The sequence below is a fragment of the Pogoniulus pusillus genome, chromosome 26 (assembly GCF_015220805.1).
Source record: "Pogoniulus pusillus isolate bPogPus1 chromosome 26, bPogPus1.pri, whole genome shotgun sequence".
Lineage (NCBI taxonomy): Eukaryota > Metazoa > Chordata > Aves > Piciformes > Lybiidae > Pogoniulus > Pogoniulus pusillus.
Genome location: NC_087289.1, coordinates 5,688,012 through 5,704,329, shown reverse-complemented (window position 1 = coordinate 5,704,329; position 16,318 = coordinate 5,688,012). Strand labels below are relative to the sequence as shown.

At 45.3% G+C, this 16,318-nt stretch overlaps 1 protein-coding gene across 3 annotated transcripts in view; it reads right to left on the bottom strand.

Moving 5' to 3' along the window:
* DIS3L2 (DIS3 like 3'-5' exoribonuclease 2) overlaps positions 1–16,318 on the bottom strand; it is a 206,549-nt gene that overhangs the window by 56,013 nt on the left and 134,218 nt on the right. For all 3 annotated transcript variants that reach the window (XM_064165709.1, XM_064165710.1, XM_064165711.1), the window contains one exon: positions 10,674–10,907. In XM_064165709.1, coding sequence (XP_064021779.1) covers positions 10,674–10,907 — 234 coding nt within the window. The remainder of the gene's footprint in view (positions 1–10,673; positions 10,908–16,318) is intronic.

Sequence of the window (16,318 nt, the reverse complement as noted above, 5' to 3'; positions counted from 1 at the left end):
CTTCATTAAAAAAGTGAAGAGCAAGTGAAGAGCACAGAATTAAAGGCTACCAACTACTGCTTTCAGTAATGGTTGGAAATAATAAAGAACAGAGAGCTGAAGTGAAAATTCAAAACCTCAAAGTAATTTCAACCACACATACATGAGAAGGGAAGTTTACACATGATGCAAGAGAAAAAATGACTCACTTTCCTGAATGCCAAAGCCTGCTTTAGTTCATTCTGTCTTCTGTACCTGTTAAACACATCAATGACAGAGAAATCATCTAATACATTGATTTTTTTTTTTTCAATCCCATTTACCTATTTAAGCATTTTATTTCCCAGTATTGTGGATCAGGTTCTCCTCTAAGATGCTAATCAGAAGTAATGTGCTAGCTGGATCAATGTGATTTCTTCTCAGAAAAAAACAAGGAGAGTCTTGAGATTAAAACAGAGACCTTGAAATTGAGGTGATGCTGCAGCCTTAAAGCTAATTCAAAACCTCCTGTTGATTCATGGGACTGAGAATTTCTCAGCTGGAGGGCTGATCTCAGCAGTGCCATGAGACACCAAATAAGCTACAGCCCTGCAGTCCCCCAGGGTCAGCAGGATCAGTGAGTTCAAGCCCATGACGCAACAGGTTTACTGCAATTGTCAGGGAAGGCACAGATTAAATTGTGTTGCTTTCAGGCTAGACTAGTTCTGGGGGAAAAAAAAGAACCCAACAAAAAAGCACACAAAAGCAAACAGTGGCTGCTTGGTTAGTTTGTATTTATGTGTCAGCAGCAAGTTTTTCAAGTGCAGTTAAAGGAATTACCACAAAACCCCTCCACAGTGATTTTGCATGGCTGGTTTCTTTCAGATGCCTCAAACCACCCTGGCCCAGCAGACTCCTGAGGCTGCTTTTTCACTGCCTTTTGCTTACTTTTCAAGTGACCATCACAGACAGGCAATGAACTGTCACCACCTTGTTTGGTAACTAATTAGCTCTAATGCTATGTATCTCTTACCAGCCTAGATCCAAACTGGAGCAAGTGCTCCCCTCAGAGAGCAAAGCTTCATAGCCCTGTCAGGCTTCAACACCACTTGGTGCCATGGTCTAGCCTTGAGCTCTGTGGTAAAGGGTTGGACTTGATGATCTGTGAGGTCTCTTCCAACCCTGATGATACTATGATACTATGATGAATGCAAGGTGTCCTTGGGGAGAGAGGAGTATTTGTGCCTCAAGAAGCAAGCAGGAAGCAAGAGGGAATCACACTGCCTCCCACAAACACACACAGCTCTGCACAAAGATGAAAGACAGGAAGGAAGGAGGTCTTTCTCAAATCTCAAGCATGGACAAATCTCAGAAACAAGTGCAACGTGGATCAACCACCTTATCCGAAATGCTGTGCTTTGTGCTCCCATGTCAGGCAATTAAACACTCTGGGGAAATCTATGTCCTGAATTATGCCTGTATGCCTGAACAGCTTCCTTATTGCCATGTAAACATGGCAAGAAGGGCAAGATAAACAGTCTAGACTACTGAAGACAGATTAACAGTCACTTACGTTCGAAATAAAACCAAGTGGTTGCTCAACAAAATGTACTCCCAATGAGTCCCTGCAAATGCTAGCAGGGCATGTAACTTCAGGAGATGTGGGCATGGACTTGGAATGTTTAAAGAGAAACCCAGAAGTAGACTTCTGCAGGCACTCAGAGGGGGCAAGATCAGCTTCATCCTTAGCTTGGCTGCTGAGATCTTGGCTAACAGGTGCTTTCTGACCTTCTTTGTACTTCACTCTCTGCACGCTGTAGATAAGACAAAACTTCCCAGGACTCAGGAGGAGTGATCATACCCACAGAGATCTGATGCTGTGGTTATGGGAAGTAAAGAAGAATTTTCTCCCCTCTCAACTGCAATGTCTGAATCTTTCATCTCCTTCCAAATGTTGTCTTTTGTCATCATACACTTAGCCTTTCTTCCATTTACTTCTAGGTGAAACAGAACTGGCTCTGACAAGAAGATGCTACATCTTCACCTATGGCAGACCGATCACATTTGAAGTTACATCACTCAACACCCTGTGACTCCATCTAAAGAGAGTGATTGATTGGCCATGCAGTCAGCTATAATTAAAACCTGAAAAAAAACCCTGTCAAGTCTCTGTTCAAATATGTGATAAACGGAATCTGAAACAGCAGGAGACTTTCTTATGACGTCTGACATTACTGGGGGGGAAAAAAACCTCACTGGAGGGCAAGACTCAGAGCAAAGATTTCCCCAGGAGAAAATGTAAAAGAAAAACTTCCTCCCAGCACTCTCCCCAGATGCACCTCTGTACAAACACATGGTCTCCTGGTTTTTATCTGTCTTGCTATCAGAGAAACTGAAGAACCAGTTTGTTTCTGCTTCATTGAGAACCATTTATTCCTACCTGTACCTCTTTTTAATACAACCAGCAGAAGTTACTACTCTCCTTACCAGCCTCAAAAATACCAGTGAACAGCTTGGTCAGCTGGATCAAGCACTCAATTCTCTATTCACCTTAGCTATCAGCTTCACATTTAAGACACCTTCCATCACACTGAGCCAGCACTTGCCACAGATGCCCTCTCTTTCTCATAGAGATGCTACCTGCCACTGTTTGAAGTCCCAAGTGACTATCACACAGGTATGGGCATGATCCATCTGTACCCAGCTAGTCCAGAAAACTAAGATATGTGTAACTCATGCGAATTGGAGCACCTGCAAACACCTTCAACCCAATTTGCAGCTCAGGACAGGATGACTTTCAGCACCTCCTGCTTCTGCAACAGCTGATCACAAACTAGGTTCAATCTATAAAAGCAGCCAAGCAATTTGGAAGGTATGATGAACCTGCTGCAACTCTTTCCTATGCAAGCGAGAGAGATTTCCATGGGACAGTGGCACAGAGGCTTGGTCCTGGGCACAGTAGGCAAAGCCCAAGACCTGAAAAGACTGGGGAAGAGACCATTTGCAAAATACATGGATAGCTTCTGCACTGCAGAGACAGGCTGGCCAAAGTTCAGCCCTTGTTTCTCTGCTTTGCATTGTGAGAAGTACCTACTGGGGAACTGGGGTAAGAAAACCTGACCGTAACTGAGCCAGCAATAAACTGCAGAAACAAATGAGCACCAATTCTTATTCAGTAGCTGTCAGTAATAAATGTGAGAGGAAGAGAACAGCCAGTGTTGGCCTGACACTGGGTTTGGCCTGGGAACCTGAAAAAGGCTGTCCTGCAAGCTCCACCACTGACTCACCATGTGAGCTCAAGCAGCTGTTTCACCTCCTCACACCACTCCCTTCGCATGGAAGGATGGAGCTGGCCTCCACTCTGATACTGCTCTGAGGTTGGCAGATGAAAGAAGTCATTGCTGTGTCAAACAGCATCTCAAAGTTAAAGTGCAAGACCTCATTTTCTTTGAGGAGTTTCTGAGCTTGCAGGTCTAGGGTAGACTTAATAAAACTCAAGAGCTAAGCTGTGTTTGTTTAGAAGAAAAACACTTGTACATGACTAGACAACTTCAATATCTGAGCTGGTGGCTGAAATACTCCAGGAAGAATAAAGTCATAACCCATTCTTGCATTACTGATGGTAAATTAATGCCAGAGCACCACTGTGTGGGGAGCTCCTTCCCGGCTGTGTTTGCCCAAGCATCTGGCTGCGGTGGCTCCCAGCTTGATTCTCTACAGCCGAGTCGTGTGCTCCAGTGTCCAACTCTCCCCTCCTGTCAGAGCCAGCTCGACCACTTCACCACCTGCTCCTGCTGGGACACAGCTGCTCAGCTCTAAAAGAACGATTGGGGAACGGCAGGACATGTGCGACAACATCAATCCTACTCACACCCCTGGGAGGGCTTCATTTAAAATCCCAGGGCAAAAGATTTGAGTGGAAAGCCCTCTGAATCAAAGTCCTAATTTAATCAAAACATTTTTAAACCTACTGGCAATGCACACATCTCCAAGCAAGCAGAAAGATGCTCGGGCAAACAGATCCCCCTCTGTAACACAGTGCTGCAATATCTCCTTCCTTCCACACGTCCTCCGTACGCGAACAAAGTGCCTGACCCAAGCCGTTGGCTGCTCCTGATGGCAATGACAACACTTCACATTTGCCTGCAAAGCACCACGTTCTCCTGTAGTAATCTGTCTAGAAAAGATACTCTGAAAATCATTGCTGCTTTGCTAGTGCACCTTTGCAAATGCCATTCGATTACCCCTGCAGGGAAGAGCAGCATGGCCCAGCAGAAAGCTGTGGCTGTAGATGCTCATTTTGCTGTACTAACTGGGGCTATACAGAGACATAAAATCCCCAAAGGAAATTAATCTCCAAGTACATCCAACATCCCCCCAGCTGCCTTATGTATCACACTGTATAAGCAACTGTCCATAATGATAGGATAGCACCTGCTGTCCCCATTCTGGGTATCAGTGATGTCTCTTTAACCAGACATCAAAGAGAAGGAGCAGACAATGGTGGAATTGTGATGGGAAGTGAATAGTGAAAGCTCCTTGTCAGTCTGCACTCCCATTTATCTTACAGCAGCATGCACACAGCCCACCCTGCACTGTTGCTGTAAAGGCCTATTTAGGAAGGTACCATAGCAGTTTTGAGGACTTTATCATGGGCATTTTGGATTTTTTCTTGGGCCAAAGCAATTGCCAAAGTAGGTACAAACCTCAACCTACCCTGAAGGAACCAAATCTGAGAGGAATTTGGTACCAACATCACACCCGAGGTGATGAGCACCTGGCTTTCACTGAGAGCAGCCAAAACCAAAGCAACACTCCCCAAAGAGATGCCACCAAGTGCCAGGATTGGAGTAGAACCACACTCCTCTCCAGAAAGATGCATATGCTGAGTGCAGCTCACGCAGAAGCTAGTGGCTAGAAAACCTAGCATCACACCAAGGAGTACTCAGCCAGGATGGCCTTCCTGCCCCAACAATGCTTCAAGACAAATTCAAGACAAACACAATCAACAAAAACATAGGCACAATCAGTTAACTGAGGCCTATTCAATATTATATCCCTTTGCTATCCCATCTAAATGGTTCCTCCAACCCAAGTGCCTTTCTTTCCCATATTAATCTATTGTATTTTGCACACGATTACTGTTCAACCAGAGTAGAAATATTTATCACTTCCATGTAGCAAAAAGAAAAGAGCTGAATACTTACTATACAGATAAGAGGCAGGAAATACGACAAAACAATGTCCCATAATTATTTCCAGCAGTCAGTCATATTGGAAAAATTTAATGGTGACAGCAATTAATCTGTGGCTCTGGAGATTTCCATTAAATAGCATTAGCAAGAGCAACTGTCTAAAACTACGTGCTTCTGTCCTAGCCCACTACCCACAACTAAATGTGCAACTTCCCAACGTCCAGTGTCACATCCTGCACATACAGTGTCCTTTTCCCTCTTCGTTTTCCATGGGTTACTGGCTTGAGTCAACTTCTCAAAGCTGTTTGCACCAAGTAGGCAGAGTGAGTTCTGAGAGCTCTAAAAACTACACCAAGCTGGTTAGCATAGCCACTAAGTCATACACCTGGGTGGTTTGGAGCTGCTGTTCTGCACACATTACAGGATCACAGAATTCATCAGGTTGGAAAAGACCTTTGAGATCATGAAGTCCAACCTATTACCCAACACCATCTAATCAACTAAACCATGGCACCAAGTGCCACATCCAGTCTCTTTTTAAACACTTCCAGGGATGGTGACTCCACCACCTCCCTGGGCAGCCCATTCCGATGCCAATCACTCTCTCTGCCAACAACTCCCTCCTAACATCCAGCCTATACTTGCCCTGGCACAACTTGAGATTGTGTCCCCTTGTTCTATTGCTGCTTGCCTGGCAGAAAAGACTGACCCCCACCTGGCTACAACCTCCCTTCAGATAGTTGTAGACAGCAATGTGGTCACCCCTGAGCCTCCTCTTCTCCAGGCCAATCAGCCTAGCATTCTTGTGCCTGGGGCCATTGTGCCTGTTTCCCTATATCTCCTGCAGCAGAAATACTTTAACCCTTCAGGAGTCCCACCAATCTTAGCTAAAAAAGATCACTTATTTCCTTATCCCCAGCTGTCATAGGACAGGACCATAGATAAGGTCTCCAGTGTGATACAGTGTGCAACAATACAACTTTTACTATCTTTAAGTTATTCAAAACAATGGACACCCACAAAGGAAAGCAACTCCTGCTCAGATGCTGAGACAAATAGCACAGCATGGCTGGGAGCAAGCAGGAGCAAGACCATTTCGCTCTCATTTCAACCCTTAAATTTGCATAACATTCTCATCTTTGCCATTTTTATCCTTCTTTTTTTCCCCCCTTTTTCCCTTTTTGCACACACCTGCAAAGCTGAGTGTGTGTTGTGCAGAAAACAAGGAGAGAAACTATTCTAGCAACCAATTCAATGGCATTAACTGATCTACACAGTTCGGGTTGCTCTCACAAAGAACTTTGGTCAATGCCCACGCTTTGAGCACCCAGGTATGAGCACGCTGGCAAAGGCAGAATCACTGAGACAACAAAAGCCACTGCTCAGCTCACAGACAGTTGTCATAGAGACAGATCAGCATCCCAGGGTATTCTCATTTTAAATATGCACAGAAATTCTTTTTTAACCTGTCTTCTTGCAGGCATCTGTCCTCGTAATTCATTTATAAACTGTTGAGGCCAGAAAGAGAATAATTTATCAGCAGGTCTCCTCTAGGCAGGCTGGAGCTAAGGAGCTTTTCTGCAAACTTGATAGTTTTTGTTGAAAGCAAGTTTCTATCTGATTCTCTGGCTAGCATTTCTAAAAGCTGTGGTTTGGGGAAGGGATCCAGCTTCAAAGTAACCTGGCCAGGAAAAAAACAAAAAAAAAGGAAAGCTGTGGGTTGTGCTCACTTTGGTTTTTAAACCAGGTCAGATCCCTGCTCCAATTTACAGTGCGGGTGCACCACGAGCTAGGGGAGGACAGCACAGGGGTGGCATTTCATGGTTCTGGCAGGAAGAAGGCAGAGGTGGGAGAAGACAATATTGTAAATACCTGAACAGTCTTTCTCAAAGTCACAGCACAAGGCACCTCTTGCCTTTATGTTTAAAAGCTGAACTCCAAATGAGAAGGAAAAGAAACACATTAATCTCTATGTGGACAAAGTTTCGTAAGCTCCTTAGCCACTGAAGGTGCAAAGACTTTAAAACTCTAAAGCTCAGTGCTCAGCTGGCTTTTGGAGCTAGTAAGCTGGCAAGCAGCACAGGAAACCATATTCTAGGGGAAAAAGCCCCAGAAGGGGCCTATGAGGACAGCAAGATCCCACAAAATGACAAATGTTTGGCTCCGGTTGCAAAGAAAGTCCTTAGATCTAAGTTCCTACGCGGCAGGATTCCCCTACAGACCTCTGCAGCAGCACAGAAGAAACTGGGAGGAAAAAGAGTGGCAGGTATGTTGGCTGTCATGGTCAGCAGCAAACAGAGGCAAGAGTTCAGAATCACACAGCCCCAAAGAGACACACATGTAACAACATTGAATCCACACATCTGAAGCTTTCAAGACCGTGTCCTACCGCTGCCATTTGTCTCCAGGTCTTCTGTGACAGATATGCAACCCTCAAGTCATTAAAAGAAAAGATTATATACACATATACAAACATTCTTCATCTGTTGGGCTAGAGAGACTCATGTGCCTAAAATTACTGCTACAAGATGAAACCATGGGTAAGCAGATGCTGCTCTCACACTAGGTGATAACAATTCAGCAGCAATACTCAAACAGCAAACGTTCCCCTCACCATGGCATGGCCAGTCTGACACTGCTGCATCTTACTGAAGCCAGCCTATGCCAGGTGCAAGGAGCTCCCTGGCCAACCTGTATTTTCACTGTTAAATAGATATTCCCATGAATACCTTAATCTGAGAGATGTTCTTAGATTTTGGGAAGGAATCTTAAATTATACAGATACTACAGAGAAGATCAATATAATTCCAAAGAGGAAACTTATTCAGACAGGGAGACCACCAGCCTGAGACCACTCCAGCCAGTGACAAAGCAGGATGTGAGACTTTTTTTTTCCCTACCCACAATTTTCTTAATACCAATAGGAAGCACAAGAGCAAGCCACACTGAAAGATGGCAGAGTGGATGGAAGTGAACAAAGAAAGTCCTAACTGTTCAATCAGGAGTGACCCTGGAGTAGCAGCTCTGCAGTGTCATGCAATGTATAGGAAGAGGGCTCACATCCCTTGGAAAAAATCCACAGGAGTCATCCATTCCCAGCCACCCCTCCTTTAAGACTTGTGGGATGATCATTTCCTTTGCTCATGTATTTATTTGCAATCTGATAATTCACTGCCCCTAGTTTCCTGCTGGAGTTTGTGTTCCATTGTTCAGGATTTACGTTGCTCAACAGGAAGTTGGTGAGAGGTCCAGCGACTAGCAAGGTGTGTTTCCCATCTGGATCCACCCTGGTTCACTCATTCAGGGCTGCAGGTCAGACCGAGCCCACGACTGCATCCATGGGAACTCAGGGGAGCAAAGGCCTCCTCTCCTTCTGTTAAAAGCCACAGATTGCTTTGTCCAGCCATACACCACCATACCCTGCCCTCCTACACTGTTTGCACTCAGGCATTAGAGTAGCTGCTTCCTCCAAGCGCTGGGGAGGGCACAGCTTATCAAAACACAACTATTAAGGCAGTACTTGAACAGAGGAAGCGTGGTCCTTTCAACTGAAATGCACTTCCTTCTCCAAGACCATTACATTTGCTCTGACACTTGCCAGAAGACAGAGATTCTGCTGAGCATAAAGTGCAACTTATGAGTTTGTCACCTCGGTTAGGAACTAGGCTTAAGCAGGAATCAGCCCTCTCTGGTGCCCTTAGCAAGTGATGCTCCAATACGTTCTCTTTAGAACAGGACAGAGCAAAACAGAACATTGCTAATCTTTGATGGAGTATTGCCGGAATAAGATGCATCCCTGGCTAGATCCTCCCACTGAAAATGCCACAGCTGGTTTAAAACATTTTTCCCTGTGGTCAGTTTGACAACAGATACTCAGGCACATAGGGTGGCTGCTCTGCACTACACCGTTAAGTCTCACTTGTGGAATGCAGCTGAAGACCTTTCTGGGCCACAGATCCCAGTCAACATGGACTGTTGTTCCACACCAGACATCTCCAAGGCTTCTCAGCTAGCTCATCAAGTGCAAAGGCTGGAGTTTTCTACGTTTCTGCAGCATTCAGAGTGTGCTTGGGAACAAATGCACAGCTTATTAGCCATTGTATAAGAAACCTCAGAGGGAAGCCTCTGATACAAAAGAGGTTTAAGAAAACTCTGCGTGACTTCAAAGTGAGAGTCTGATTTCCACTAAATATTTGAATGTGATTACAATAAAATATTATTTCCTTTGAGCAAGAAGAGACCCTAGGAAAATGCCTTCTCCCCACTCTCACTTGTATGTGCCTAACCAGTCCTCCAAGGCCTCCTACGGCAGACACAGGCAAGACAGTATCAGACACCACAATGCCTACACCAGAAAGCTTATCCTGGTGTACGACCCCAACCTCCTCTTCAGGATACAAGAAATTCAAGATACACAGGTGTGATCCTGTCCCCCTTAGCTACAGGTGGAAGCACACTGCCTCTTCTCCACAGCAGCTCTGCCAGACTAAGCCACATGCTTTGTTGGGGAAGGTGACAGATTACAAACACGCTCTGCTCTTGTCGCTCTGCAATGGTTTCTCTAAAATTAGACTTTCCTGCAACTGGAGACAAAGCTACAATACCAAATAAAATGGAAGGGTTGCACCAACCCCCTTAGATACAATAGTTGTGTTTACATATCTCGGTAGGCTAGCTTCTCTCAGCAATATCCTTATGTTGACTCATGTTCGCTTTGCACAATGAAACAATGAAGCCTCCTTATGTGAAAGAGATTATTCTATCTCCTGCTTAGGAAAGTCACTGGGTTCTGTAAATTACTGGAACACTCTATCCACAAAAACTGTCAGAAGCCACCTCAGAGCAGCTGAACTTCAAATGCAGAAGTGTTTTTGCTGTGATAGTCTAAAATATCTGTATCTACTTGTAAAATAGAAGTAACACATATCACAGCTGATACAAGATTACTTAAATCACCCCAGACAGAAAGCCTCCTCACTAGCACTTAATCCTCTGAGACACACCCAAGACTTGTAAGTACTAGCTTAGATAACATTTAGTCATTTTGCCTGTGCAGAGAACTGCAATGAAAGCTGTGGAAAACATGAGTATTGCAAGCACAGAAATAAACCTGGAGGATGAGACTCAGGCAGTGAAATGTGCGTTAAGGATACCTGAGCTGTTTGACAATGAATGACATTGTCACAATTTGTTTCACTGGATGAGTTACTTACCCAGCCCATGAGGGGGTTAGGATTTTGAAAAATGTTGAAAGATGGAATACAAGAACTTTTTTCTTTTTATCTTAGTGCTTTTGGTGCATAACTTGATGATTCTCTTTAAGACAACCCTGGCACACAAACCTGCCTTTCTGTTGCAGCCTTCACTTCCCCCTTTGAGGTTTTAGACTGATCAGAGAATTCTACTCCAGCCTTGACTTTTCCCTTTGAGGTTTTAGGCTAATCACAGAATTCTTAAGGAGCACAAAGGGAAATTGTTCAGCAGAGCAGGAGCCCCTCAACAAGGGCTGGACTGACTCACCTGGTCTAGGCGCAGAGCACCGTCGACGAAGCGCTGTCTGCGGAGCTGCTGGGCGATCTGATGCAGGTTCAGCACAGCTTGCTGGATCTCAGCTACTGAGTGTTGAGGGGAGACAGGGGGCAGCTCTTCAGGTGAGAAGACCTTCCCAGGGCTTTCAATCATACTCTGTGCATGGTCATAGCTTAGCTTCACACAGGAGCAGATGACTGTCCGCCCAAACCATTCCTCGAGGATCTGCAATATTGGAAAGCATAAACTGATCTGAGGACGTTCTCTCCTAGTGCACAAAAGCTTGTGAAGTTGTACAAACATCAGCAGGAATGACACCAGACCTCACCACTGACTGTGATCTTCATGTGAGGAACTTCTCATACTGAAGTCATCCAGTCTTTTGCCAATATAGATTCTCTAGTGTCTAGTACCATGTATATGCACAATACACTGTGCTTGGGAACTGCTTGGATCTCCCTCCACCTGTCTTCCCTCTCTCATAAAACCCAAAGATTTGTGAACTGGAATCAGCCAGTTGACTCAAAGGTTTCGAGGTGCAGGAGTAGAAACAGGCAGATACACACAGGCAAGAAAGGATTTCCTATCTAAACCACAGCAGATTGCATTCCACATCTTCAGTTAAAGTGCGGCCAGCAAAGCAGGACTTTAAAATACTGTCTTCAGTACTGCAGGCACTCCAGCGTCTGACTCCCACTTGTGAAAGTGCCCAAGTAGGACTTTGGTGGCTCTGGAGGGGATACAGCCAGCCACTGACCCTTTGTTTCTCTCCTCATGCCCGTGGTCCTAGGTCCAAATTCAAGCCAGGAACCATTCTGAGCTTCCAAACAATTCTGGAATCTAGAGGAAGGTAATCTGTAAATCACCTGTAAAATTATTTTGCTTTAAGAAGCAAAAAACTTCCATTTTAAACTCTGTAACAGAGCATCAATTTAAAGGTAGCAATTCAGAATTACTCCTTAATGCTGAAAAGAAAATCTATTTTCAGCTGAGATATGTAAGAGTCCAAAAGCTCATTCAGTCAGTGAGAAAGTGCAGATAGAAGGCTCTACAGAAAAGTCAAGAGCATTGGCATGACGGCTCTGAAGATGGATGTAGGCTGTGATAAACCATTCAAAGCAGAAGCGCTCAGAGAATAAAAAGAGAATTGTAATTTTGCCTTAGCTACAAGTGCCAGCTTACTCCTTCAGCAGCACAACAGGAAAAGGTAAATTCTGCAAGTGATGGTGTCCAGGCAGAACAGACAGCTCCCTGACAGGCTAAAAGATACTGCTGCAGAAAGGCAAATCCTTTCCTTAACTGCAAAGGACTGATCCCCAAGATATCTTTACTGCCTCCCTCCCCTATGTCCATAGAACGTACATGCAGCATAATTCAGCAGCTCAGACCTCTAAAAGTCACAGGGCATTTAAGCTCATTTCTAGTTCAGAAGTGTCCTAATAGCAGAGATGCAGCAAGTGATGTATTGCAATGTAAAATGCCCTGATCCTGGCTCATAGTTATTCTGTGAGGGACCCTTTCTGTGAGCCAAGAGGAGAGGAAAAGTCACAAAGCCGAACAGAGATGCTGCAACAGTGCTGACAGCACCTGCTCTGCACTCTGCTGCATCTTGTTAAGTAGGGTTCAGCTTCTTGTGGTGATGGGGGATCCATATCCATCAGGTCAGCAACACCTGCTAAAATCTGCCAAACCCAAACCCCTCCCAATATCAAGCCAGCCATATTAAGCCTCTGGTGTGGAAGAGGCTGCACTGATCTTTAAATGATGCACTTGAAGCAAGTTGTAGACTATTAGCCAGTTGGCAACAGAGATACTTGAGATTTCAGTAAGACATGGATGGTACTTGGGCAGCAGAAAGATGACATTGCTTGTTGAGATAATCTTTGAGGGTCCCTTCCAGTGCAACACATTCTGTGATTCCATGATATGATCTGGGAGCACAGCTGAGCAGCTTTCATTTCAGCTGAGCACTTCTCCAGACACCCAGCTCTTTAAACTTGTTGCTCAGACATTTTCAGACACTACTTCTATTTCCTTGCTAGTTATTCTACCTCCAGCTATTAATTTCTGCATCAAAGTGCATTATCAATTCTAGCCCTCACTGTTACGTAACCCCACGCTAAATATTTTGTGTTTGGAAAGCACTCTCATTTTGCTTTATAAACTAGGTGAGTCAATTCCATCATGGACTGGGCAGATATCAGAAGGATGATTCTGAAAAGAAGCACTTTTCCCAGACTCCAAGTTCCTGCTGAAAGCCACCTCTGAGGATACATGGTACTTTCTGCCACCAGCTTCCAAGGGACCGCTCTGTCCCCTGCAAGAGGCAACAGATTGGATTTCTACTTCACTGTCTGACCTTGAAGATTTAAACAAAATCTGGGGGTTTTTTTGGCTTGCTTAGAAGAGGCCACATATTTCAGACTTCCACTCACTTCCTTGCAAGGTGAGAGATGCAGCAAGTTGGGCCCATGGAATACAATTAGAATCTCAGATCTCAGGCAGGCTACGCTCAGGACAAGCAGCCTATTGCCATTGGAATGGGCTGCCCAGGGAGGTGGTGGAGTCACCATCCCTGGAGGTGTTCAAGAAAAGCCTGGATAAGGCACTTAGAGCCATGGTCTAGTTGACTGGATAGAGCTGGGTGATAGGTTGGACTGGATGATCTTGGAGGTCTCTTCCATCCTGGTTGATTCTGTGATTCTATGATTTCTAGCAGATATTAAACTTCTTTCTTGTCTCAGTTTCCTCAATTCCTTTCTGTGTTTCAGTTTCTCTAACCAAGCAGCATGATGCAGAGCATTCCATTTCCATTCCTATAATGGTTCTAACAGGTGCAAACTGGACAGTGAAAACCCTGGGAGATCTCTCAAGGTTGCCTGGAGGCACTAAACATATGTTGTGTAGGCAAGGGATGGCGTTTGGATGCATCTTGCTCCATGCAGCACAGCGATCCCCTGTGTGCAGTGAGCAGAGGTGCCACACTCAGCCTTGCTGCAGCAGGGTAACTTTTCCCACCATCCATGTATCTCCCAGAAACGCCCTACATCTCTGTCTTTAGCAGCCATCCAAGCAGACTTTGGGTAACCACAGCCTTGAGTCCCTGGTTTGGAAGCTCCACCAGAGGAACAGGCAAGCCCCACTTCCACAGGGAAAGCTGCACAAGACTGACTGGCCCAGGTAGTGGTGGTTGATGGATGGGCACAGCAGTGTGGAGAAGGGTTGTGAGCTGGGACTTGGAGATTACAAGTGGCCCAAAAAACTGATCTGCAAGATCTCCCTAGTCACAGCAGCCAGACTCCAGCCAGGCTACCATATCTGAAGCATTTCTAGGGTTAAGGATTCTCCCAGCTCTAGCCTTTGAGAAAAAGCTCTAAGTCCCCACCCCATCGTGAGATGGCAGCCAGTGTGGCTCAGCTGACACCCTCCCATTAGTACAGTCCCTAGCAGTACAGGTATCCTGGAGGCTGTGACAGGCTAAGGACTTTCTCCATGCAAGGTGGTGTCTGTATCCCATCCTGGCTGGTGGCAACAGTTTTGAGCTTTGAAGACACACTGTTTGCATAGGTTGTTTCAGAATGAAGCAGTTTTTCTTCCTCACTGGTAAAAGGAATGAGCAGGGCTGTGCTTCAAACATCAGTGGACAATAACTTAAAGAGCTGCATCACTTGTTTTCAAATCTCTTTCTGCTGAGTGCATCTGAACAAGGATGTGGCACGTTGCTCCTATAAACACCCAGCTCTGCTTCTGAAGAGCAGCACAGATACAACAGTATGGTTAACACCTCTGCCCTTGGAAAGGCATCTCGATGCATCATGTCACGCTGCACCACTGGAGTCCGTGCAGCTATGTGTAGTGCTGCTCAAGCAACATTTTGTTACACTCAATGAGAGCTGCAAGAAGCCAGAAGCAAGAGAAACAAGTGTCCATCTCCCAGAACAGGCTAACCCTGGGATTATCTTTCTAAAAGAAACAAGAATTAAAAATCCCAACAGCCTCACAGGCACGTGGGGAAGCTGCATGGCTTTTCTATGAGATCCATTGGCTCTTCTGCTTTGGAACGCTAGGAGTGAGAGCTCAGAGCAGCTCTCACCTCCAGTAGTGCTGCTGGGCCCTGCTTTGCAAGCTCAAGGTTACAATACTGATGTGCACATGGAGGTACAAGGAAGTGCTCCTTGGCCTCATGGATCCCTTACTGAGGAATGTCCTCTCATCATCCTCAGTGTTCTTAGAGCTCTCCACCACCAGCTGTTGTTCAAAGGCCATGTTGGAGCCTTTGCCTCACTTCCCTTTCACCCAGCAGATCCTGGGAGAGCATGTGATCCTGTTTACACTGAGATTAGGCTATAGTAACACCTAGAAACACAGGAGTCACATTCTGTCCCAACTCAGAGATAAGCTTTTACAAGAATGCCCTGCTGGGCAAAAGCCCCACAACTACTTTTCCTCTTGGAAGGAGTAAATTCTTCTACAGCTTTCACCTGATAGTCAAATCAAGTGACCTCAATTCAGACTGCAGTCCTGAAAGGCCTCTTTGGAGAAACCAGTTTGCTGAGATGGCCTCAGGCAGTCTGCTTTCCAAGGGGCAGCATGGCCATGACCTAGACCACTGCTCCTCCACAGATCAACTCCCTAAGTAAAACAGATATTGCAGCTTTTCTATTTTCTCCTTGGCCAGACAGGGTTGGTCTGAACACTGCTTCAAAAGCAAATGATGTGCACAATGCAGGGGACAGGAGACAAGATTTCATTAAAGGCTTATTTTAATTAAGACTTGACTGTTAGCTGTTCAAAGACCACTCAGAATCAATAAAAGGCCCACCAAGTGGCTACTATTAGAAGGTCTCATGAGTAATCATGCTGTTGCTATAGGAAATGGAATGCTTCTCACAATGAAGAAATACAGCCTACCACAGTGACAGAGCAGGGACCTGATGGAGAAACACAGGATAGGACTGCAACTATATTTTGCTAAAGCACAAAACAAGGCTCAGCATCCTTTAGAGCAGTATGGGCAATTATAAGGAAGTAAAGTTAATCTTTGGGAAAAATTGCCAAATTAGCACAAGAAATACTACCCACAGAGAGCTTTACATGAGCACAACCCTGGTTAAAAACAATCATTCTGAGTAGGAAAAGCTTCATGTAGGTCAGTGAGTCCTCTGGTAGAAGCCCTCCTTGACTAGTGAGAGGATCCTGTGGTCAGCAAAGAGGAGATTGGTAGGGTTACAAAGAGTGTGGGAGAGGAACAAGGAGAGGAATGAAGACCTGGGGAGATCTGGAAAGCAGCAAAAGGCAGCTCACTGAATTGGCAGCCTCCACAACTGCTCCCTGGAAATAACACAGGCAGAGGATGGAGCTGTGCCTTTGCTGAAGAGCTATCACACTTCATTTGGATCAACATAATTTGCAGCTCTGAAGAAGAACCAAATAGTCTGTTTCTACCAGAGAGGCCACAGAGAGATGCTGCCTGCATCCACTGCATTGCACAACTGCCTATGAGTGCAAGGCAGGGTTGGACTAGTGGGGAGCATCTTGTCCCACCCAAAGTGTTAGCTGTGACTTGCTGCCAGAGGTAAGATATTAAATGAATGGATGACCTGGAAAAGAGTGGGAAATTCTCCACTTCTGAGATT